Source organism: Sus scrofa, unplaced genomic scaffold (genome assembly GCF_000003025.6).
Source record: "Sus scrofa isolate TJ Tabasco breed Duroc unplaced genomic scaffold, Sscrofa11.1 Contig1784, whole genome shotgun sequence".
NCBI lineage: Eukaryota > Metazoa > Chordata > Mammalia > Artiodactyla > Suidae > Sus > Sus scrofa.
This window is the reverse complement of record NW_018084949.1, coordinates 19,717-46,559: the sequence shown is the minus strand read 5'-3', so window position 1 is coordinate 46,559 and position 26,843 is coordinate 19,717. Positions and strand designations below refer to the sequence as shown.

Below are 26,843 nucleotides of genomic sequence, written 5' to 3'. Positions count from 1 at the left end.
CACCAACTAGGATGGCCATCATCAAAAAGACTAAAAATATCCAAACGTTGGACAAGATATGGAGAACCTGGGAGGGTCACCCATTGCTGGTGGGAATGTAAAATGGTGCAGCCACGCAGGGAAACAGTTTCGAGCTTTCTCAAAAGTTCAACTTCCACTTGCCATACGATCCACTCATCCCTGCCCTGGGTGTCCACATGCGAGACATGAGAACATGGGCCCAGCCAACGTTTTATTAAAGTCTGTTTATAGCAGCATTGTTCACAACAGCCAAAACTTGGAACCAATCCAAATGTCCAAACACTGAGGAATGAATCACCCACCGGTGGTCCAGCCATACAACTGAATGCTCCTCTGCAGACACAGCAACAAAGCACTCACATGCTCCGAAACGGATGGACCTTGAGAAGAGCCAGACACAACACACTACACTGTGGACGCTGCCATTACATTGTGAATGTTGGCACAGAGCTCCCTTGTGTGGAATGAGCATAAATGATGGTCACCAAGCCCTCTGGGGGGACTGGCAGTTGTTTCCCCATTTTTCCATAGTCCCCGCAGTGCTGACCCTCTCTGTGACTAAATGTTTATGGCCAGTCTCGATGAGATGTGTGCACAAATGCCCCAAAGTGGAACTGCCTGTTTGAAGGTCTTTGCACGTTAAGGCTTCAGTCCATAATGCCAGCTGGCCCCTCACATCTTTGCGTGGTCTGGGCCCCCACCCCCACCCCCGCAGAGGTCTCTTTCCCCAGGTAACAGCCCTTCCCTCCAGCATAGCTTCTCTCTCTGAGCAAAGCACCTCTCTCTCTGAGCATAGCGCTTCACTCTCAACAAAGGGCCTCCCTCTCAGGATAGTGCTTTCCCCCCTACTCGTACCCCCAGCATGGGGCTTGCCTCCCAGCATAGCACCTCCCCTGCAGCTGAGAACCTCCCTCTCAGCAGAGCACTGCTCACCCCAGAGGTCTGTTCCAGGCACCAGGGGCCCAGTCTCCTGATGGATGCCCTGTGTTCCTTTGCAGTTCCCCAGGGAGCGCGGCCACCATGCCCTTGTTCAATGGAAGCCCTAAACGCCAGCTGGCAGGGTCATGGTGGCCACCATCGGATGGATCCTCGGCACCAGGTCCATGGGCCTGGTGGAGTGGCGAGTGTGGTATGTCAACAACACCTCGCTCTTACCCTCTGTCCTAGCCTGCGTGGGAATGTGGAGAGCCTGCCCCTTCCATCACCTCAATAGCATCAACAGAGCCAGCGGATGCCACCATCACAACCACCACGATACTTACATCCCACTTGATATCCGTGTTGCCCAAAACTTCCTGCTAGTCTCAGCATTCTAGGGCTTTTCGGCAAAGCTGCCATCGTCTTTGCGCTTAGGAATGTGTACCTGAGAAGAGTGCAGAAGAACACCTGTAATCCATTTGCTGTTGCAGGAATGCTGAACATAGCTGCTGGTGCCTGGATCCTAGCTGCTGTCGTCTGGAACCACCAGTCTGTCAAGGACGCGCCACCTTCCTTGCCACCTTCTTTCAATGTACCCTTCAAGCTGGACTCCCAGGAAGTCAGCGGGGCTGCTCTCGTGGCCTGTCTGGGTTCCTTTGCACTCTTGGTTGGTGGGCTAGTTGTCCTCTCTTATAAATTCCCACTAGAGAGCTGAGTGCACCCCGCAGCTTCAGACACAGAAAATTCCTCACTGCATTGGCTTTCCAAACCCCACATTACCAGGCTTCATAGGAAGGATTACATCAGGATGCTGTGTCACTGACTTGGAAGGACTCTAGGCCACGCCAAAGGTAATTTGGCCCCATAATGGCTGTTACCCTCTGTGGCTGCGTTGGAGTCACTCGTTGACTAGTCGAATATACAAAATCCCATTAAAAATCTTACCTACTTGCCAGCGGGTCTTTTTGGATCTGCATTTTAATGACTGTCAAATAAATCGTCCATATTCTCAACCTCGTGTGGACAGAGGTTTCAGAGAGTCTCACGTCTCCCTCTTAAAATTCTGCTAAAAACACCCAACCTTCTTTCCTACAGCCTGGTGATCACCTGTATCATGTCAGACTGTCCAAGATGTGCACAGGGAGAAGAGTACATGCAACCACTCCCCCATTTTACTACCAGACTCAAAAGGTAGCAAGATTCTGCCACACTAGCTTTATCTCTCCCTTCCCCTGTTTGGTTTTTTATTTATTTATTTATATTTTAGGGCCACACCTACAACATATGGAAGTTCCCATGCTAGGGGTCCAATCAGACCTGCAGTTGCCAGCCTACACCAGAGCCTGTAGCAACCCCGGATCCTTAACCTATGGGTTGAGGCCAGGGATCGAACCCGAATGCTAACGGACACTATACTGGGTGCTTTACCTGCTCAGCCACACTGGGAACTCCTTTCCCTCTTGGAACCTCTTTTTCTTTTCCCACCCGATTTTAAAGCAAACCCCAGGCATCAGGCTCCCTGATATCCCCCAATAGTGATCCAATATTACTAACAAATGGGCATTTCCTCACAGAGCCATATTCTACCTGAAAAACATTAAGAATCATTCCTGTGATCAAATACTTAGAAATGTTTAATGCCTCAAAAATAACTCTGTGCTTCTGGTTTTTTTTTTCCCCCACACAAGGCACTCACACTGCCTCTCAGGTCTTCATGTAAAGCACTCTGCCTACTACACGCTCCCTGCCCGCTAAGAAAAGGACTCTGACTTGAAAGTGGCTCAACTGTCCTTGCATTAAAGGTGTTCCTTCTCCAGGCTTCACTTTCCTTAAGGGCCGAGAGCGAGCAGCAAGGGGAGTGCTTTATAGTCTACGTCAGCTCTTTGAGAGTATGTCAGAGGTGGCGCCCTGTACTTCATCCTGAGTGCATGCCACCAGGCAGCACACATGATGAGTCCTTTATTCATGATGCTAAGATGGATAAATGGAGCATGAGAGAATAGCTGGACCCCATGTTTTATTCTAGAAGTTTTCAGATGCATTCCAAAGTCAGTGATTATCTCAGCTTTCAGAACTGTCAATATTTTAAGGTAACCACATTATCGCAGCAAAAAATTTCCACAAGTTCCTATTGCATTCAAATACCTAGTCAGTGTTCAAATTTCCCTAATTGTCTCATCAATGTTTTTCACCAAACTTGGAGGTTCCTACATATTCACAGTGTTTCACTTCATTGAACTCACTGTTCCTTTTATGATCGATTGTGCCCTCCCAGGCAACAGAGCCATAGGGACTCCTGTCCCCTGATACACTCTTGGTAGTCAGATTGTTTTTTAATGCACCCTTATCCCAGAAAATCTTAACCTACTGTTTACCTCAACTCTTCACTTAATAAAATTCATTCGATGAACATCATTTTCCTGAAGAGGAAAGTCATAGAGAAAATGACCTACCAATACAATTAACACCTACATCTGTCAAATGCTAGATGTTGAGATGAAAGCGTATTTACTCTACATCTAACTACCTTTTATACCAGTGGTGCTGACCACTTGGAAATGCTCCCCAGTCTAGTTCCCATATATACAAACTTTTGCACAGGTTCAGAACTGTCTTCATCTACACATGGATCTCATTTTCAAAAGAAATGACAATTTCCAAAAATGGATTTGCCGTTTCATGAACATGCTCATAATTCTCAGTTTATTTTTTAAACAAGTTAACTGCACTAGGTAAATACATACCTAGACTTTAAATAAGTACAGATATAACCTGCTTAGGATCATTTCATTAAAGAGGTGGTAGGGATAGGTTCTGCTTTTAAATTTAAGAAAAAAATGCATGTTTAATAAAATGAAATCATGGTTAAAAGTCATTTTCCTTTCAAGAAACATGACTAGACAGCATGTTAATATTGGAAAGGTAGATAACCAAGAAGGCCCTACTGGACAGCACAGGGACCTATACTCAGTAGTCTGTAATAGCTGACAAGGGAGAAGAATCTGAAAAACGTATGTACTAGACAGATAGATAGATAGACAGAAAGACAATCTCCGAATCTCTTTGCTGTACACCTGAAACCAACACAACATTGTCAGTCAACTCTATACTTCCATTGCTAAAAAAAAATTTAAGACTTTCAAAAGGGGAGTTCCTGTCATGGATCAGCAAAAACAAATCTGACTATTCCCATGACGACACAGGTTCCATCCCTGGCCTCACTCAGTGGGTTACGGATGCGGCATTGCCGTGAGTGGTGGTGTAGGTCACAGATGTGACTCTGATCCCACGATGCTGTGGCTGTGGTGTAGGCAGGTGGCTGCAGCACCCATTGTACCCCTAGCCTGGGAACCTCCATATGCAGCGGGTGCGGCCCTAAAAGAAAAGACAAAGAAAGAAAGAAAGAAAGAAAGAAAGAAAGAAAGAAAGAAAGAAAGAAAGGAAGAAGGAAAGAAGGAAAGAAGGAAGGAAGGAAGGAAGGAAGGAAGGAAAGAAAGAAAGAAAGAAAGAAAGAAAGAAGAAAGAAAGAAAGAAAGATTTCAAAGGGAATGATTTTACTGCAGAAAAACTATCTTGGGAGCAAAGCAAATTCTACACTCAGGAAGATCATGTAGCCATTATAGTGTCCAGAATCCTAAGACATGAAGCCTGTCAAGGGCCGGCAATCGGTTGGCATGTATGTTTCTTGAACCTCTTCCACTTCTGAGAGCTTGCCGTCATTTTGCTGAAGCTCACGAGTGGCTGAAAAAGAACATGGTAGTGTTTGGATCTCACTTCTAACCTATCTTCAGTATTTTCTTTACTATGTTTGAAACTCCACACTGTTTATCTTTATAAGTTTTTTCCTAACTTTCCAATTCTCTGAGATTTATATATCAGCAAATTTTTGCCCACTGAAAATCCACGTGGTGACAGTGTGCTCAACATGCACTGGTTCTCTTCCTCTTCCTGGAATCCAGAATGGCTCTTTGGTAACCGATTCTCTGACCATGCCCATCCATTACGTAATGCTTCCTGGAGTTCCCTGGTGGCTCAGTGGGTTAAGGACCTGGTGTTGTCACTGCCAGGGTGCGACTTCAATCCCTGGCCCAAGAACTGATGCATGCAGTGGGGGTGGCAAAGAGAACACGCTTCCTATGACCCACAGTCAGTCTTATCTCCATGGCCTATGCAGCGGGAGTGGTGGGGGTTTCCCTTAGTCTTTTTTGTTTTGTTATCACAGATACTTTCACAAAAAATCATACTTTAATAACAATTTTTAAATATAATTCATAATTCATACACCGTAAAATGCACCCTCTCACATGTCCCAGTGGCTGAGTACATTCACATGGGTGTACAGCCATTACAACTCTCTTAGGACATTTCATCAGGCCAAAAAGAAATCCCATGAGCAGTCTCCATTCGTCTCTGAGGCTTTCTTGCTTGTCACTCAAGAGGATGCAGCAGGTGCACCTTGTACATGTCAGACCAATGACCTTCAACCAGCCAGGCCATTCCTTCAGGGAACCCTAGACATGGGCATGGAATTTAGAAACCACGATTTGGGCACTGGTGCTGCTCGTTCTACTGTGACAACTATTTTAGTGGTTAGAACTAGGAAACATACAATTTCAAGCAGAAAAACAATTGGAGTTCCTGTCGTGGCACTGTGGGTTAAGAATCCAACTGCAGCAGCTCAGGTCACTGCAGAGGTATGGGTTTGGTCCCCAGCCCAGCACAGTGGGTTAAGGGATCCCGTATATCCACAGCTGTGGCGGTTCCGATTCAAGCCCTGGCCCAGGAACTTCTCTAGGCTGTGGCATGGTCATAAAAAAAAGAAGACAATATCAAACTTTTTTTTTCTTTTTATGGCCACACCTGTGGCATATGGAAGCTCCAGGCTAAGGGCTGAATCAGAGATGCAGCTCAACCTGAGTCCGCTTATGCCACAGCCACAGCAACACCGGATCTGAGCCACTTCTGCGACATGCTCTGCAGATTGGGGCACCACCAGATCCTTAACCCAGTGAGCAAGAGAGACAAGGTTGGGTCTGAACCCGCTAAACCACAATGGGCACTCCGATAAAACACCTTTCTTTATTTAAAAGGCCTAAAAAAGCACACTTCCAGTCCAACAGAAAGTTCAGCCATGCAGCCACGAAAATCCACCACCTCTCTTGTACCTACAGTAGGGACTTAGCAATCAGAATCCAAACACAGTCCTCACATAAAAACAGCCAGCTCTCCACTCCCTGGCAGTGAGCTCCATATGTATGAAAAGGGCAGAGACCTGTGTGAGGAAACCCCCGACTTTCCTAAGAGCCAAAAACAGTCCATCCTCCAGGGTGGGGAGGCTCCAAGTCACAAAGTCTTGGAACTTTCTGGGTTCATGTGTTGACTTCACCTGATTTGAAGCACAGTGCTTACAACAGTAAATGGAAAAAAGGGGGGGTTTAAAAACCCAATACATATCAAGATTGGTGTGTAAAGTATATATACAAAGAATACCTCTATAAAAAACACGGCTGGTAAGTTGAGGGTGAGCTTGCTGAAACACTCAAGGAGACACCTGCTGATGTAGGCAGTTTACCACAAAAGGCATCAAGGGCCAGGATGGACTGATGGATGGAGAGAGGGATGGACAAATGCATAGACATGTGAAAAGGAAAGAGCGTCACATGGTTATGGCAGAGTCTTGGTGGGTTGGCTGTAAAATCTTTTCCACCTTGTTGAATATTTGGAGATTATCATAATAAAATGTTGGGGAAAACACAGAGCAAAGACCAACACAACCTGAAACGCATATGAAGTATAATTCCAACTTTAAAAATACGAGCTGAAAAAAGATGGGGAAGAAATAGGCTACAGTATTAACTCTGGTGTAATTAAATGGGGTATTTATTTACTTTTTCATTCTCCATGCACTGACCACGGTCTTTGTTTCCAGGATCCACTCACTACGTTTTCCATAATACAAGTAGCATCAGCTGCCCTCTGGCCTGGGCAGGAAGCATCTGGGCAGCAGCATCTCCCCACCTGTGCTCCCCTCTCCTCACCTTGGCCTTGAGCACCTGCTGGGGCCCTTGAGTCCTCACCACACACCTCTAGAGATGTGTCCCCTTGGCTTTTCAGGGATGACCAAACCTCAGGCTGACTCATGTCTTTTGTTCCAGTCTGCAGCCCCATCTGCAACTTTGCCCTTCAACGTGCTAACACCTCCCCTCTTCATTCAACCAGGCTCTCTGCTTCCTATTTTTGTCAGTTATCTAAATTTAATGCTTCAAGTGATCTTTCTCCAGATGCTAAAAAGGGTATATTTTCAATTTATTTCTATCTAACAACGTAAAATCCCTGCATGGCAAAACCTTTAAAAGCAAGAAACAGGGACTAAAAATGACACCTGAGGAATTTGCAACATACATGACAAAGGGCCGATTTACCTAATTTATGCAGAGCTCAAAATCTACACTTTAAATAAAGCCAACAAACCCAACAGAAGATAGATGGAATAAGCACAGGCACAAAGAGACAGACATTACCAACAAACAGGGGAAAATGTGGAACCTCACTGGTAATCACAGACAGGCAAGCCAAAACAACAGTGCAATATGATTTCTTACCTGACGTATTGTCAAACGCTCAATCCACAACTTCAATGATACCAAATTCATCCTCCAATGTGAGGATCAGGGATTGGAGATTGAGTGTCTGTGCATTGTTGTAAAAGCATCAAGAGATGCCCTTTTTCTGAAGGACAATTTGACAATATCTCGTGTATTTTTAAGTGCAAGGAGTCCTTGAGCAGGACTCTGTTTGGAAGGTACATTGTAGAAACATTTCTGTAATTTCAAAGATGATATATATGATGTCCAATGCAATATTTTTTTTTTTTGCACAGCAAAAAAAAAAAAAAAAAAACAGAAAACAAACCAAAAAAGAATCCCAAAGCAAGCAAAGTCTCTGAACAGGGGTCAAATTACAAGGTACTTGTAAAATAAAGAGGCTTGAAGAGAGACAAACAAAGAGGATCAAATAGCAATACTGAGGTTAGGTGAGCACTCAAAGAGCAGAAAAGCTGACTGGATGCTGAAAGAATGCCTGCACCCTGATCTTTTATCTCCCCTGCCCAGGAACTCAAGCTCCTAAGCCAATGGTAACGTGAGATTATGCGGAACTTTATTCTTTCTTTGTACTTGCCGGGGTCCTTTCAGTTTTCCATAATGAGCATGTGTTAATTTTTAATGTAGTTTTAAACAATATGTAAAGAGCAGGTAAAGAACACATCTGCATTTTATCCATCATTCTACAAGCAGAAGCATTCTTCTATTTGTCCACAGGAGGGCAGCATAAGCACAGTGATAACAAAAACATCTTCAAGGGATGGGGTCTGAAATTAAAGGCTGCTGTTCAGAGGTCTATTGTTACATGCGGCTTGTACAAATTATTGAGGAGTCTGTTCATTTTTTGGATAAATGACAATACATACATTGTAAAAACTTTATAGAGGACAAGGGAAAGTCACCTATAACCTGGGACGATCTGGCCTTTATCTTCATATTGACACATGGGTTGAAAAAAGGGAGCCACATGTTTTTCAACAAAGTGTGCACCCCAAGGCAACTGTTTCCTCATTTACCTTTCATAGCAAATGTCTCTTGAGCGTCTCCCTTTTTTCCTAGTTTCTCTGACAGGGAGTTTTTTAGATTTATTTTTGTCTTTTTAGGGCCACACCTGTGACATATGGAAGTTCCCAGGCTAGGGCTCAAATCAAAGCTACAGCTGCAGGCTTATACCACTGTCACAGCAATGGGGATCCGGCATGGGTCTGTAATCTACACCACAGCTCAGGAGAATGCCAGATCTTCACCCTCTGAGTGGGGCCAGGGATCGAACCCACCTCCTCATGCATACTAGTCAGGTTCATTACTGCTGAGCCAGAACAGAACTCCAAGCAGTAGAACTTTTTAATATGCAAAGAACATGCCTGGATTTTATAAATTCCTCTCCATGCAGAAGCATTCTTCTATTTCTCCACAGGGGCGCAGCATAAGCACAGTCCATAGCAGGAACAATTCCAAAACCTTGGATCTGAAACTGGAGGCTGCTGTTCACTTATTATCTGCTTGGGCTTGGAACCTGTGCTGCTGTGGCTGTGGTGTGGGCTGGCAGTTGTAGCTGCAATTTGACCCCTAGCCTGGGAACTTCTATATGCCACAGGTACAACCCTCAACAGAATAAAACATAGAAAAAGAAAAAAAAAAAAAAACAGAAAGGAAATGAAACCATAATGAAAATGGGAAGACAACCTTCAGAGTTGAAGAACATAGCTGCCAACCATTCGACCAATGAGGGCTTAATTTTCAGAATATACAAAACATTCATACAACTCTAAATCAGAAGAGTAACCAATTCAATCAAACGATGGGCAAAAGAAACAAACACTCCTACCAAGAAGACAGATGGCCAACAGACACGTGAAAAGATGCCCACCTTAATAGTCCAGCAGCTATCAGGTCATGACACTGCCCTGGCTCCTGCCTTTGGCTGGAAAAGAGTCTGGGTCTCAGAGAAAGAGACTCACAGGCATAGAAAACCAACTATGGTTACCAAAGGGCAGGGCAAGGGAGGGAAAGCAGGAATAACAGATTCACAGATACTACATATATAAACTAATCAAGTACTTACTGGACAGCACAGAGAGCAATACTACGTATCTTATAATAACTTAGAATGGAAAAGCATTGAAAAAAATTGATATATATATATATATATACACATATGTGTCTAACTGAATCACTTTGCTGTATACCTGAAACTAACACAGTACTGTAAATCAACTCTACTTCAAGAAAAATACATCCTAAAACTGACTGTGGTGATGGTTAACTCTGAGGACCCTAAAAATTATTGAATTCTCCAATTTAAATGGGTGAATTTTACAGTACATAGATTTTAGTTCAATAAAGATGTTATCTCCAATTAGACGCCTAGCCTGGGAAACACCATATGCCATGGATACGGCCGTGAAAAAAAAAAAAAAAAATATATATATATATATATATATATATATATATATATATATATTCTATTTATCTCCCGAGATTCACAGCATTATACCATCAATCCCTGGTAAGCACCCTGGAAACTCAGAAACAAAAGACACTTTATTCAGTAACATCTTCTTGAGCAGCAGGATCAAGATGGTGGAGGAGTAAGACGTGGTGCTCACCTTCTCCCACAGACACATCAGAAAAAACCCATCTACAGGGAGAACAACTGGCACAGATCAACTACTGAATGCAAGCAGCAGAACTCAAATCTCCAAGGAGGGCAAGAAACCCTCTACATTACTGGGTCGAACAAAAGGAAAAAAGAAAGAGAGAGGAGAACAAAAGACGAATCAGGCAGGGGCCAGCACTCCTGAGAGGGAGCTGTGAAGGAGGAAAGAAACCCACAGCCTGGGGGACCACCTAATTAATGGGGAAAGCAGCCAAGCTGGAGGAGAAGCTCTAAGGCCAAGAGAAGAGCTCAGCAGCCAGACTCGGGAGGGCAAAGTAGAAGGAGAGTCACACAGACCATGGCTACCACCTCCCAGGACACCACAGCCTGAGACACCAGGGCAGGGGCTGGGAGCCGAGACTCAGGCTCCAGAGGTCAGTTCCAGGGAGAGGACTGGGGTTGGCTGTGTGGGGACAGCCTGAGGGGCTAGGGAACGGTGCTCCATAGGCTGGGGAGCAGAGCACCACAGCTGAGGAACCCAGGAGGAGGTCTGGGCCCACAGGAGAAGCAAAGCACTTTGGTGGGGAGGGCGATAGGAGGAGGGGCGTGGCTGGCACAGCAATCTCTTTCTCTGTGCCTGTGTGGGCTCTCAGGTGGAGGGACATCTCTTGCACAGGCTATGGGTGGTGGGGGAAACTTGCCACAGCCATCTCAGACTCCACAGGTGGGCATGGCCTGCCACCACTCGGGGTCGATCGACAGGCACCACCTGCGGCCCAGTCACCTCAGGGGTCATGGCAACTGAGGGCCACCTATTGCCCTCACTTCCCTGGGAGTACACACCGATCTTGTGGTGGCCACTGCCAAAGACTCTAGGCACGGCCTCCACCTCCCTGAGGGTCACCGCCACTTCCCAGGGCACTGCAACCAGGAGCAGCCTGTGCCACTTCCCTGTGGGTCCTGGCCACTGTGAAGGGCCCAGCAACCAGGCACTGGCTGTAGCCATTGCCTGTTGCCTCCATCTTCCTGGAAGCAAGCAGAGGCCTTACACTGGACCAGCCACTATGGAAAGCAAGCATCCAAACCAAAATCAGCCCTCACATCAATAATAATAACAATAATACTACTACTAATAATAATAACAAGCCTTGGAGTTCCTGTTGTGGCGCAGTGGTTAATGAGTCTGACTAGCAACCATGAGTTTGCAGGTTCGATCCCTGGCCGTGCTCAGTAGGTTAAGGCTCTGGTGTTGCCATGAGCTGTGGTGTAGGATTCAGACGTGGCTTGGATCCCGTGCTGCTGTGGCTCTGGCTTAGGCCAGTGGCTACAGCTCCGATTAGACCCCTAGCCTGGGAGCCTCCATGTGCCGTGGGAGCAGCTCACGAAATCGCTAACTCTCAAAAAAAAAAAAAAAGTAAAAAAAAAAAATAAAAACCTCATTAAAAAAAATTAAAAATAAATAAATAAATGAAAACGGTGCAAGTTAAGACAAGGAGAGGATTCTCAAGGTAGCAAGAGAATAACAAAGAGTGCACTATAAGGGATCCCCCAGAGGCTGTCAGCTGACTTCTCTACAGAAACACTACAGGCCAGCAGAGAGTGGCAAGATGGGCTTAAAATTCTAAAATGGAAACATCTGCAGCCTAGAATACTCTGCCCAGCAAAAATACCATTTCAAAGAGAAGAAATAAGGAATTTCTCCAACAACACCAAAATAAAATAAAAGATGTCAGCAATACTAAGGCCATTCTAAAAGAAATACTGAAAGCTCTCCTCTAAATAGGAAAGAAGCATTGGATGGAGAAATCACAACTGGAAAGCAATCACTTAAATAAGCCACTATACACATCTAAAAGGGAAGAAACAACTATTGTAAAAGTGATGACAAACACAAGGAACAGCTAAAGGATAAACATGAGGATGTAAAAAAGACACTGACATCATAAAATGTGGGGAAGGAAAGTAAGAAAATCTCACCTCTTTTTCTCTTTTTCTAGAATGTGTTTGAGCCTATATGACTATCAGGCGGAAGCAAGCAGATATAGGAGGGGTTAACATACATTTATTTATTTTCTTGTCTTTGGTCTATTTAGGGCCACACCCATGGCATATGGAGGTTCCCAGGCTAGGGGTCCAATCGGAGCTACAGCTGCCGGCCCACACCACAGCCACAGCAACACAGGATCCGAGCAGTGTCTGCCACCTACACCACAGCTCACGGCAATGCTGGATCCTTCACCCACTGAGAGAGGCCAGGGATCAAACCCACGTCCTCTTGGATACTAGTCGGGTTTGTTAACCACTGAGCCATGACAGGAACTCCAGGGTTAACATACTTGAAAAACAGGGCAACCACAAGTCAAAACCAAAACATACATTCACAAAAACTAAAAAGAAGAGAACACAAGCGTAAGAGAAAAGAAATCGTCCAACCCCAAAAAGAAAGGAACAAAGGAGGAACACTGAACCAACTGGAAAACAAGGATTAAAATGGCAATAAATACATACTTATCAACAATTACCTTAAATGTCAATGGACTGAATGCTCCCATCAAAAGAATGGCAGACTGGATTAGGAAAAAACAAACAAACAAACAAACAAAAACCCAGAGCCTACAATATGCTGCCTACCTTAGGAGACCCACCTTAGGGCAAAGGACACCTATAAATTGAATGTGAAGGGATGGAAAAGACAGGAAAGCAGGAGTTTCAACACTCCTATCAGACAAACTAGACTTGAAAACAAAGGCCATAAAGAAAGACAAAGAAGGATACTATTTAAGGATGAAAGGATCCACTCAAGAGATATATATATACACACACATATATATACACACACACACATATATACATATACATACACATATATATACATGTATACATATATACATACATACACATATATATACATATATACATACATACATACATTCATTTGTCAATATATACACCCTTCAGGGTTCCTGTTGTGGCTCAGTGGAAATGAACCTGACTAGCATCCGTGAGGGGGTTCTAGCCCTGGCTCCACTCAGTGGACTCAGGATCTGGCAATGCCATGAGCTGTGGTGTAGGTTGGAGATGTGACTCAGGGTCGCACATTGCTGTGGCTGTGGTGTAGGCTGGCACCTGTAGGTCCAATTTGACCCCCTAGTCTGGGAAATTACATATGCCATAGGTGTGGTGCATATATATACGCATACACACACACACACACAACCACACACCCCTAATGTAGGAGCACCCAGACACGTAAAACAAATGCTAACAGACACAAAAGAAGAAATTGATGGGAATACAAAAGAGTGAGAGCACACACCACTCACATCAATGAACAGATCCTCTAGACAGAAAGTCAATAAGGCAACAGAGGTCCTAAAATAACACAGTAGAAAACGTAGACTTAATTGACATTTTCAGGACATTACATCCAAAAACATCGGAACATACATTCTTTTCAAGTGCACATGGACCATTCTCAAGCATCCACCACATACTGGGGCACAAAACTAAACGCAACCAATTCAAGGGTATAGAAAATATTTCAAGCATCCTCTTTGACCACCATGGCATGAAATCAGAAATCAATCACAGGAAAAGAAATGAGAAAAACTGACTACATGGAGACTGAACCACACGCTGCTAAAAACCAATGGGTCAATGACGAAATTAAAACAGAAATTAAAAATACTTCGAGATAAATGATAATGAAAACACAACCATTCAAAATCTATGAAATGCCACAAAAGCAGTGCTTGGTGGGAACTTCAAGGCAATACAGGCTTGCCTCAAAAAAAAAAAAAAAATCTCAAATCAAAATTTAACCTACCATCTAAAAGCATTAAAAAAGAAGAACAAACAAAACCTAAAGTAAGCAGAAGGAAGGAAATCTTAAAGATCAGAGAGGAAATCAACAGAGATGAAAAAATAGAAGAAATTAATAAAATTAAGAGCTCGTTCTTGGAAAGGGTAAACAAACCCGGCAAACCTCTCAACAGCCTCGCCAAGAAGAAGAGAGAGAGAATCCAAATAACAACAGAAGAAATGAAAGAGGAGAAATCTCCATCGAAACTGCGAAAATACAAAAAACCGTAAGAGAATACTACAAGTTGATATCAATGAATTTGACTACCTAGAAGAAATGGACCACTTTCTAGAGACATACAGCCCACCAAAACTGAATCAAGAAGAAATAGATCATTTGAACAGACCCATCGCTAGAAATGTAATTGGAAATGTAATAAAAACACTCCCTACAAACAAAAGTCCAGGACTGGATGGCTTCACTGGTGATTTCTACCACACATACAAAGAAGAACTTAGACCCATACAACTTAAATTTTTCCAATAGACTGAAGAAGAAGGAACACTCCCAAAGACGTTCTATGAAGTCGCCATCACCCTAATACCAAAAGCAACGATACTACCAAAAAAGAAAATTAGAGGCCAATAGCTTTGATGAATATAGACACAAAAATTCTCAACAAAATTTTAGCCAACCGAAGCCAACAATACATAACAAAGATCATACACCACGACGACGTGGGAGTCATCCCAGTTTCATAAAGATGGCTCAACATAAGCAAATCCATCAACATCATACACCACATTAACAAAAGAACAGTCAAAAACCACATGATCATCTCAACAGACGCAGAAACAGCATTTGACAAAATCCAACATTCATTCATGACAAAAACTCTTACCAAAGGGGGTAAGAGGGAACATACCTTAACATAATCAAAGCCATTCATGACAAACCCACAGCCAATACAACACTCAACACAGAAAACGGAAAGCCTTCCTTCCTGCTCAATTCTGCAACAAGACAACAATGCCCACACTTACCACTTTTATTCAAAGTAGCATGCGATGTCCTAGCCACAGCAATCAGACACACAAAAGAAGTAAAATAGATCCAAATTGGAAGAGAAGAGGCCAAATCCTCACTCTATGCAGATCACATGATACCATAGACAGAAAACCCTAAGGACGCCACACAAGAACCTCTAGAAATGATCAACAAAATCAGCAGAGCAGCAGCATACAAGACAAACTGTCAGAAGCAGGCTGCATTTCTGTACACTAACAATGAAATATTAGCAAAGGAATATAAAAATACAATACCTTTTAACATTGCACCCACCAAAATTAAATACCTCGGAATAAACCTGACCAAAGAGGTGAAAGAATTATATGCTGAGTAATGTAAGAAATTAATCAAGGCAATGAAACAGGATTCGAAGAAATGGAAAGATATTTCACACTCCTGGCCTTGAAGGATATTGTTTAAATGGCCATACAACCCAGAGCAATCTTACAGATTCATTGCAAACCCTATCAAATTACCCATGACATTTTTCAAAGAACTTGAAGAAATAACCCCAAATTTCCTATGGAATCATAAAGGACCCAGAACTGCCACATCAATCCTGAGGGGGGAAAAACAGTCTGGAGGCATAACTCTCCCAGACTTTACATAATATTACAAAGCTACAGTTATCAAGACAGTGTGGTACTGGTTCTAAAACAGATACATGGACCGATGGAACAGAAGAGAGAACCGAGAAATAAACCCAGACACCAGGTCAATTCATCTTTTGACAAAGAAGGCAAGAATATAACATGGGGAAAAGACACTCCCTTCAGCAATGGGTGCTGGGAAAAATGGACAGCTGCATGCAGATCAGTGAAACTAGAACCCACCCTCACACCATGCCCCCAAAGGAAACTCCAAATGGCTCAAAGACTTAAACATAAGACAAGACACCATTAAAACTTTAGACCAGAACTTAGGCAACACATTCTCTGACACTGACTGTACAAATGTTACAAATGTTTTTGTTAAGTCCATCTGCCAAGGCAATAGAAAAACAAAAATAAACCAATGGGACCCAATCAAACTCACAAGCTATTGCACAGCAAAGGAAATAATTAAAAAAAACAAAAAGAAAAACTGGAGTTCCCGTTGTGACGCAGTGGTTAACGAATCCGACTAGGAACCATGAGGTTGCGGGTTCGGTCCCTGCCCTTGCTCAGTGGGTTAAGAATCCGGCGTTGCCGTGAGCTGCGGTGTAGGTTGCAGCCGCGGCTCGGATCCCGCATTGCTGTGGCTTTGGCGTAGGCCGGTGACTACAGCTCTGATTAGACCCCTAGCCTGGGAACCTCCATATGCCATGGGAACAGCCCAAGAAATAGGAAACAGACAGAAAAAAAAAAGTGAAAAGAAAACCTATGGAATAGGAGAAAATAGTTGCAAAGGAAGCAACCAACAAGGGCTTGATCTCCAAAATACACAAACAACTCATACAACTCAAGAGCAAAAAACAAAAAGCCCAAGTGAAAAATGGGCAGAAGATCTAGAGAGACATTTCTCCAAAGAAGACAGATGGATGGCCAACAGGCACATGACAAAATGCTCAACATCAGTAATTATTACAGAAATGCACATCAAAACTACAATGAGGTACCACCTCACACCAATCAAGTGGCCATCATTAATAAGCCTTCAAATAACAAAAGCTGCAGAGGGTGTGGAGAAAAGAGAACCCTCCTTCATGGCTGGTGGGAATGGAAATTGGTAGAGCCACTGTGGAAAACAGTATGGATGGATGTTCCTCAGAAAACTAAACATAGACGAACCATACCATCCAGTAATCCCACTCCTGGGCATGTATCTGGACGAATCTTTCATTCAAAAAGATACATGCAAACCTATGTCCACTGCACCCCTATTCTCAAGAGCCAAGACATGGAAACAACCGAAAGGTCCATCAACAGATGAATGGATTAAGGAGAAGTGGAACACATACATCATGGAATACTACTCAGCCATAAAAAACCCCAACTAATGCCATTTGCAGCAGCATGGATGGACCTAGAGATTCTCATACTAAATGAAGTCAGTCAGACAAAGACTGTATAATATCACTTACATGTGGAATCCGTAAGATGGCACAGAGGAACCTATCTACACCACAGAAAGAGACTCACAGACATAGAGAACAGACTAGTGGTTGCCGGGCGGGAGGTGTGAGGGAGTGGGATGGACTGGGAGATTGGGGTTAATAGATGCAAACTATGACATTTAGAATGGATAAGCCAGGAGGCCCTGCTGTATAGCCCAGGGAACTCTATCCAATCACTTGTGACAGAACATGAGGAAAGATGATACGAGCAGAAGAGTGTATATATACATACATACGACTGGGTCACTTTGCTGTACAACAGAAATGCAGAGAACATTGTAAAACAACTATAATCATAAAAATTTTAGGGGAGTTCCGTCATGGCTCAGTGGTTAACAAATCCACCTATGAACCATGAGATTGAGGGTCTGATCCCTGGCCTTGCTCAGTCAGGTAAGGATCCAGCATTGCCGTGAGCTATGGTATAGGTTGCAGGCGAGACTCAGATCCTCCGTTGCTGTGGCTGTGGTGTAGGCTGGCGGCTACAGTTCCAATTAGACCCTTAGCCTGGAAAGCTCCATATGCTGCGGGTGCGGTCCTAGGAGACAGGCACACACAAAAGACCAAAAAAAAAATAATAATAATAACAATAAGAATTTTAAAAAATGACATCCATCTGAAACAAACACTTAACTCTTTAGAAGTAGAACACTAGAGGGTGTTTGTGTTGTAGTTCAGTGGTTATAAACCCAACCAGTATCCATGAGGATGAGGGTTGGATTCCTGACCTCGCTCCCTGGCCTAAGGATCTGGTATTCCCTTGAGCGGTGGTGTAGGTTGCAGAGGTGGCTCGGACCTGGCGTTGCTGTGGCTGCTGCATGGCTCAGCAGCTATAGTTCTTATTTGATCCCCAGTCTGGGAACCTCCATATGCCACGGATGTGGCCTTAAAAAGATTATATATAAAAAAAAAATGAAACACTAATGCAGTTGTTCCTGGCCTTAGTGTGGTGAGGACATTTCCGAATCATTTGTGGGGCTTGAACAAATGACAAGGGCTCCCCCCTTGGCCCCAGCAAACCACCCCTCCACTGGCCCTGGAGTCCCCACCACCTACTTGTTAATCAATGCATTAGAAGAATTCACTAAGAAGAAGCAACCAGACTCAAAAACTCATCATTACCATAGTTGTGTAAGGTCTTTCCAGAAGTACACATACACAATGGAATATGATTCAGCCACAAAAAAGACGGAAATACAGCCATTTACAGCAAGATGGATGAACCTAGAGATGATCATACTAAGGGAAGCAAGTCAGAGAGAGACAAAAACCATACCATATCACTTTCATGTGGAGCCTCATAAAAAATGTGACAAATAAAATGATCATATGAAGAGAAGTAAGACAAACACCACATGAGACCACTAATACGTGGACTCCAATTTCAAAAGGAGACAAAACAATTTATTCACAAAACGGAAACGGACTCAAAACTTCTAAACCAAACTTAAGGTTACGAAAGGGGAAACGACAGGGGAGGAATAAACAGGGAGCCTGGGACTGGCACACACACAGTACCATATACAGAATTGATAAGTAACAAAGACCTACTGAACAGCACAGGGAATCTACTCAGTCCTCTGAGATGGCCTATATGGGAAAGAATCTGCAAAGGAATGGATGTATGGATGTGGCTAACTGACTCACTTTGTTGTACAGCTGAAACGAACCCAACACGGTAAGTCAACTCTACACCAGTAACTTTGCTTTTTAAAAAATTATACAAAAGAACGTATTCACAAAACAGAAACAAGTTCATGGATCTCAAAATTAAACTAAGAGTGACCAAAGGGAAAACAGGGAGTCAGGGATAAGTCAGGAGTCTGGGATTAACATAAACACACTAGTATACATAAGACAGGTAACTAACAAGGACCTACTGTAGAGCTTAATGAACGCTGCTCAATATTCTGTAATAACACATGGGGAAAAGAATCTAAAAAGAATGGATATAAATGTATATGGAAAGTGAATCCCGGTGCTCTACCCCTGAAACTAAGACAACACGGTAATACATCAACTCTATTCCAATAATTTTGAAAAGACGAAAATTTAAAAACAAAAATTAAAGAAAGATTGTTCCAGAACTTCTAGCCTGGGTGACATAAGTTTGGAGTTACAGAAAAGACATATAATTATCCTAGAGAGGCATGGAAATCAGTGTTCAGCTAAACTGTTTCTATTCCTAAAAGAGGGCACTTCCAGCCCAGCAGAAAGTTCAGTCAGGCAGCTGGATACTAACTGCACACAAATCCACCACGTCTCTGGTACCTACAGTAGGGACTCAGCAATGAGAATCCAAACACCGTCCTGGCATAAAAGCAGCCAGCTCTCCACTCCCTGGCAGTGAGCTCCATATGAAAAGGGCAGGGACCTCTCTGAGGAAACCCCCCACTTTCCTAAGAGCCAAAAACAAGAGATGGACACAGTCCATCCTCCGCGGTGGGAGGCTCCAAGTCACAGAGTCTTTGAACTTTCTGGGTTCATGTGCTGGCTTCATGTGACTCGAAGCACACTACCTATGATAAAATGGTAAATGAAAAAAAAGGCAGTGGGGACCCATACATATCAAGGCGGGTGCATTTCCCTGTGTGTAAAGTACACATACAAAGAAAACCTCTGTAAATGATACAGATGGCAGGTTGAGGGAGTGCTTGCTGAAACACTCAAGGAGATGCCTGCTGATAGGCAGTTTACCACAAAAGGCATCCAGGGCTAGGATGGACCGACTGTTGGATGGAGGGATAGATAGGTGAAAAGGAAAGAGCATCACATGGTTATGGTAGATTCTTTGTGGGTTACTTGCAAAATGTTTCAACCCAGTTGAAAGTTCAGAGATTGTTATAATAAAATGTTGGGGAAATCACAGAGCAAAGAGCAACAAAACCCAAAATGCATATGAAGTATAATTCCAACTTTAAAAATACAAGCTGAAAAAAGATGGGGAAGAAATAGGCTACAATTCTCACTCGGGTGCAATTAAATGGGGTTTTGAGTTTTTCATTCTATACACACTGACCACGGTCTTGTTTCCAGGATCCACATACTATGTTTTCCATAATACAAGTAGCATCAGCTGCCCTCTGGCCTGCGGAGGAAGCATCTGGGCAGCAGCATCTCCTCACCTGTGCGCCCCTCTCCTCGTCTTGGCCTTGAGCACCTGTCGGGGCCCTGGAGTCTTCTCAACACACCTCTAGAGATGTGTCCCCTTGGCTTCCCAGGGATGACCAAACCTCAGGCTGACTCATGTCTTTTGCTCCCAGCTAGCAGCCCCATCTGCACCTTTGCCCATCACTGTGCTACACCCTCCCCCCTTCATTTCAACCAGGTTCTCTAGCTTCGTAGTTTTTGTAACATATCTACATTTCTTGTTTCAAGTGATCTTTCTCCAAAAGCTAAAAAGGGAACACTTCCAACTTTTTCTAAGTCATAAAGTAAAATCTGTGCATGGCAAAGCACTGAAAATCAAGAAACAAAGATTAGAAAATGGCAATTGAGAAATGTGCAACATATATGACAGCGGGCCGAGTTACCTAATCCATGCAGGGCTCAAAATCTAAAGTTAAAAAATGTGACAAACCCAATAGAAGAAGGATGATGTAAGCAAAGGTACAAAGAGACAAAAATTAGCAACAAACACAGGGAAAGGTGGAACCTCACAGGTAATCAAAGAAAGGCAAACCAAAGCCATCATCAAGGGGATTTCTTACCTGGGAAATGGCCAAAAGGCCAACCCACAAGGTGAATGATTCCGAATTCATCCTCCAATGGGAGGATCAGGGATTGGAGAATGAGTGTCCGTGCACTGTTGTAAAAGCATCAAGAGATGCCCTTTCTGAAGGACAATGTGACGATATCTCGTGTATTTTTAAGTGCAAGGAGTCCTTGAGAAAGACATGGAGTTTACACTGTCGAAATATTTATGTCATTTCACAAAGATGATATGTATGATGTTCACTGCAACGTTTTATTTATTTATTTATTTATTTGTTTTTAGCATGGCAAACAATACAAAAACAACAAACAAAAGAAAGAACTTGAAGCAAGCTCCGTCTCTGAACAGCGATCCACTTTCGAGGCACTTGTAAAAATGAAGAGGCTTGAAGAGAGATTAAACAAAGCAGGAAACAAGTAGCACAACCAAGTTCTAGGTTAGCACTCAAAGAGCAGAAAAGCTGACTTACTGCTGAAAGAACTACTGCACCCTGATCACGAATCTCCCCTGCCCAGAAACTCAGGCTCCTGAGCCAATTGTTAAGTGAGACTATGGGTGACTCTGTTCTCTCTTTATATTTTTGGGATCCTTTTAGTTTTCTATAATGAGCATGTATTCTCTTAAATGAAGTTGTGTAGCATCCACATGTAAAGAACACGCCTGGATTTTACAAATTAGTCTACATGCAGGAGCATTCTTCTATTTCTCCACACGAGGGCAGCATTCGCACAGTCAATTAGCAGGACCAAGCTTTTCAAGGTGTTGGGTCTGAAATTGAAGGCTGCTCTTCCGTGGTTGATACTGACATGCTGCGGGCCCAAATCATTCATTAGATTGCTTCTTTCCCAGAAAAATGACTATATAGTCATTGCAAAAACTGATATATAGGAGAAAAGACAAGTCACCTATGACCAGGGCAATCTGCCATTTATGCTCATATTTATACATGGGGTGAAAGAGAGGAAGCGACCTGGTTTTAAACAAAGGGTGCGCCCCCAATGCATTGTTTCCTAATCTCCCTTTCACATCAAACGTCTCTTGAGCCTTTCCCTGTTTCCTTAAGTTCTCTGACAGGGTGGATTTTAAAGGCAGTCTCGTGTCCCAGCCTGTGAACTCACTGTACTGGGCTTACCTGACTTAAATTGGTCATTTCCGTGGTTTAGCTGTCTTTAAAGTAGCAAAGATTTCTCATGTATAAAATACACATGGAAAACTATATCGTCTCACCCTATTCATCACTACTTCGAGTGCTGATGATTTGGAGTTTCAGCTATCAACTGAATAGGTGCCATGTATTAACACATTTATTCCAGGAAAGGAGCAGCCGACTGGAAAGGCGGATCCCCTTAAGCTACTGCTGACTCACACTCCTAAATTACGCATTTAGAAGTCAGCTTGTTGGGAAGGAGTCCATTCCCTCATGTCCTCCATGTGGTAGGAGGCTTGCCTCTCAGCATCTCCCAGGTTAAGCATCTTTTCAAGCTCAGTGGCAACACAGTTTGTCTTTTGTGAATTTCCTATGGGAAGCCATTGCTTATTATCAGCTTGGGTTCTTTATCTGTTTCTTACTGATCTGAAGATATTTTATTCCAGGTCTGATTCATGAGGGGCCTCTAGAGGAAGCACGTGGTGAGCCCGAACCCTGCAATTAAGGGGAACTTCCTGGGGGCACTGGTTACCAAGGAAGGAGAGGTTGGGGGCAAGCTGGGCGGGTGGGTGGGGCGCCCAAGCCGGGCAGCAGAGGGCAGTGTTCAGCACCTCGGCCCTCAGGCAGCAAGGCCAGGGAGGGGGACCATTCTCCCTGGGTTCATGGGCCTATCTGCCTGGATGGCGGGCCAGCAGGCATCCCGGGGAGCTGGAGGGAGGAGACATATATAACAGAGAATGGCGTGCTCCCAGAGCCCTCCAGGCCCCTCCACCTTGTGTGCCCTGTGCTCCCCTTGCAGGGTGACAGACCCGGGGAACCTTCCCCTGGGCCCAGTGAGTTTTACTGCATCTCAGGAGGGAGGAGGGCAGCCCCCAGCAGCTTCATGACAGCTGCCTCCTAATTCAGGGCTTCTCTGCTCTGCTGAGTGCCCCACACATGCAGGTGGACAGTGCCCTGGTCACATGGCCCTGGGGGACCTAGGCAGCTGCTCTCAAGTACAGACTTTGCCCTGGCTGCTTCTTCGGATGGAATGCAGTCTGTACTGGGCTTACCTGACTCCAGGGCTCGGGGGCCTTAGACTGGACGTGCCCACCATACCCGGGCAGGCGGACCCCTTAGCCTGCAGGAGGAGGCACACACTGAGCCTTCGCAGTTTGGGACAGGACAGGAGTGAGCAGAGCCCAGCTCAAGCCAGCTGTCCTCCCAGGAGCTAAGCTCTGGTGCAGGCGGGAGCCAGGCCCTCAGCAAACCCCCTGCCTTCAACTCTCCCCTGGGAGGCCTGCCTGGAACCAGGGGGTCGGGAGGGCCCACCTTGGCCATCCTGGTCCCGAGGGAATGGGGGATGGTGGGACCGGACAAGGCCCAGGAAGGGCATCAGGCACAGTGCATGGTTTGTGCTCTGTTCAGTTCTTCTCTCACCACGAGCCTTGTCTCTCCCTCCATAAGCTCAGTCTGTGTGATAGTGAGGTCTTGCTGTGTGTTCAGACTTGCTTTGAACATTCCTAACCAGGCAGAAGCTCAGACCTTCCGTCATGGGGAGTTGCTTCCCAGAGCAAGAGAAGGAGCTGGCTTTCCCTTCCCGAAACACGCCCAGCCCTGCAGGGCTGGGGACCTGACCGACATCTGGGTTCCCTCGGGTACCAAGGAGGCTGAGGGAGGCTGGGGAGGCAAGCCCAAGCCTTCACTACAGGGGACACCAAGCGAAAGCAAACGCTCACAACTCAACAGGGGAAACCGCACTGTCCAACCGGGAAGCAGGCAGGCGACACCAAGAGACATTTCACTCAAGAGGACAGACCGATGACAAACACTTGGAATGACCGGCAACGTCACTGGCCATGTGTGAAACACAAAGGAAAACCACAAGGACATGCCAACACACACCTGCTACAAAGGCCGAGATGAAAAACAAAACCCTGACAGCGCCAAGTGCTCAGCAGGATGCGGAGAAACCCGACCTTCCAACCATGAGGAGGAGGAAACGCGAAGGGCACAGCCCCTGCAGAAGATGCTCTGGCGGGGTCTTAAAAACCTGACCATACACTCACCGTGTGCCCAGCAGCCCCAGCCTGGGGGGTCCTGAATCAGGCTGGTTTGCCCGACGACGCGCAGGAAAGCAAAAGGCTGAGACGCCGAGGTTCGCAGCCAACACAGGAGTCCCTCCCAAAGCAGCCAAGCCAGGAGACAGGAAAACCGGCGTCAGACCCACCTCCCCAGAGGCACGGGGGTAACGGATCAAGCAGCAGCGCGTTCTGAACCGTTGGTTGGATCGCGCAGACCAGAGCGATGCTGGGAAAAGGTGTGGGACCCCTCGTCTTGCGCAGGCGTAATTAAGCTACAGGCCCTGCAAGGGCCAAAGGGCCCTCGCGCATGCCCAGTTGCAGGGGCCAGGACCCTCTCCCCCCTGAATTTTTAAGCAGCTCAGCTCTAGCTAGACACAGCTGACTCCGAGTCCTGGCCAACGACTCAGGCAAAACTCTCATTGTCTAGGCTCTCTGCTGCCTGGAGAACATGCAAGGCTGTCTGAGCCACAATTAAAACGACCTGGATCGCTGAAGGCAGGTTACAGGGGAAGGGGAGTTAAGGCAGAGTTACCCACAGGTTCCTGGACATTGATCCCAGAGAAAGGAAAACTTACGTCCACTAAAAACTGAATACACCCAAACTATTCTCTGACCTATGCAGAGTTAAACTCTACTACATTGATACCATGGACTGTGACTTAGCAGTGAAAACAGCAACAGCAAAAATGAACACGCCTGGATTCTCGACATTCCTCTCCAGGAAGAAGCATTCTTCGGTTTGTCCACAGGAGGGCAGCATGAGCACCATCAAGAGCAAAAGCAATTTCAAGGTTCAGCCATCAGGTCGGAACCTGAATGCTGCTGTTCAGTGGATGATTCTGACATACTTCCTGCACAAATTACTCATGAGATTGTTTATTTTTCAGATAAATGACCATCTATTCATTGTAAAAACTGATAGAGAGGAGAATGGACAGGTCACCTACAATCAGGGACAATCTGGCATTTATCTTCTCCTGTATATATATGATGAAAAGGGGTAGCTACATTTTTGTGTGTGTTTGTGTGGGTCTTTTTAGGGCCACACCCGCTGCATATGGAAGTTCTAGGCCGGAGCTCGAATTGTAGCTATAGCTGCCGGCCTGCACCACAGGCACAGCCACTCCAGATCAGAGCCGCATCTGAAGACTTCACCACAGCTCACGGAAATGCCAGGTCCTTAACCCACTGTGCCTGGCCAGGACTGAACCCAAGTTCTGGAGCTCACAAGATGCCCCGAATCCCAATGTGCCACAGCGGGAGCTCCCACAATCAGGTTTAGCACATGTATCTTTTTTTTCCTGAAGTGTAGCTGATTTACAGTACTCTGTAAGTTTCAGGTGTACAGCAATGTATTCAGTTACACACCCATATTTATATATCTATAATCTTTTATAATTCTTTTCCATTCTAGATTATTGGAAGATATGGACTAGTGCTCTCTGTGCCAGGCATCACATCCTTGTTGTTTATTGGATAAGGCGTAGTGTCTGTTCATCCCATAATATTAATTCCCCTCTCTTTTCTTGCCCTTTGGTGACCATAGGTTTTTTTTTCTGTCTGTGAGTCTGTCAGAGACACAGACCACATTCCAGCCAAAGCAGCAGCCAGGGAAGTGTCTGGACTTGACAGCAGCTGCCTGGTTCCCGCAGGGCCAGGTGACCAGGGTGCTGTCAACCTGCACGTGTGGGGGACACAGCAGAGCAGAGGAGCCCTGAGTTAGGAGGTGGCTGTCATCAGGCTGCTGGGGTCCGCCCTCCTCCCTCCTGAGTGTGAGGCGGTATCTAGAAACTGGAGGGAGAAAACCAACAACCATCCCATCAAGATTCCACCCAGACTCCAGACACCAAAGAAACAGTAAAAACAGACCCCAGCAGGGATGAAGGACCCGCGTCCAAGATAATTTGAGGAGTGTTTAAACCTCTAAAGAAACAGAGCCAAAAGGACCGTTACAATTCACACTCAAGGTAGGAAATCCTCCTTCCCTTTCCCAAGCCCTCATCCCTCTTTTGATTAGGTCAGCACGGTAAACTGAGTTCACAGGCTGGGACACGTGGCTGCCATTGAAAACCACCCTGTCAGAGAACTTAGGGAGACAGGGAAATGCTCAAGAGACATTTGATTGAAAGGCAGACACCAAATTAGGACGCAATTGTGTGAGGGGCACACACTTTGTTTAAAAACATGCAGCTACCACTTCTCATCATATGGATAAATGTGAAGGTAAATGTCAAGTCATTCTTCAGTAAAGGAGACTTTTCTCCTCAATATAAGGTTTTAGAAATATATATAGTAATTTACCTGAAAAAAAGAAACCATCTCATCAATACTTTGTGCAAGGAGTCTGTCAAAATCGACCACTCAACAGCAGCCTTAATTTCAGACCTGGTACCTTGAAAATTGTTCCTGTTATTGACGGTGCTCATGCTGCCCTCCTGTGGACATACAGAAGAATGCTTCTGCCTGGAGAGGAATGTGGAGAATCCAGGCGTGTTCTTTACTTGGTGGTCCTACACAACCTCATTCCAAAGGAATACACGCTTCGAGTTCTTTTCTGGGTCAGCGGTCACGAACCTGACTAGCAGGCATGAGGAGGTGTGTTTGGTCCCTGGCCCCACTTGGTGGGTTCATGATCTGGGATTGCCTTGAGCTGAAGGGTAGGTAACAGACACAGTTGGGATCCCCTGTGGCTGGGGCTGCAGTATAGGCCTGCAGCTGCACTCTGATTTGACCCCTTCCCTGGGAACACCCATGAGTCACAGGGGCGGCCCTAAAAAGACAATAACAAATAAACACCACCCTGTCAGAAAATG

General features: G+C 44.9%; 1 protein-coding gene across 1 annotated transcript; it reads right to left on the bottom strand.

Moving 5' to 3' along the window:
* On the bottom strand, positions 1–26,456 carry LOC110258280. The gene is made up of 5 exons (XM_021081453.1): positions 26,423–26,456; positions 25,616–25,821; positions 24,016–24,302; positions 1,284–1,384; positions 1–401 (listed from the first exon to the last, which is right to left on the bottom strand). The coding sequence occupies exons 1-5, from the start codon at positions 26,454–26,456 to the stop codon at positions 316–318; spliced, it is 714 nt and encodes a 237-aa protein (XP_020937112.1). The 3' UTR covers positions 1–315.
* Positions 26,457–26,843: the final 387 nt, after the last annotated feature.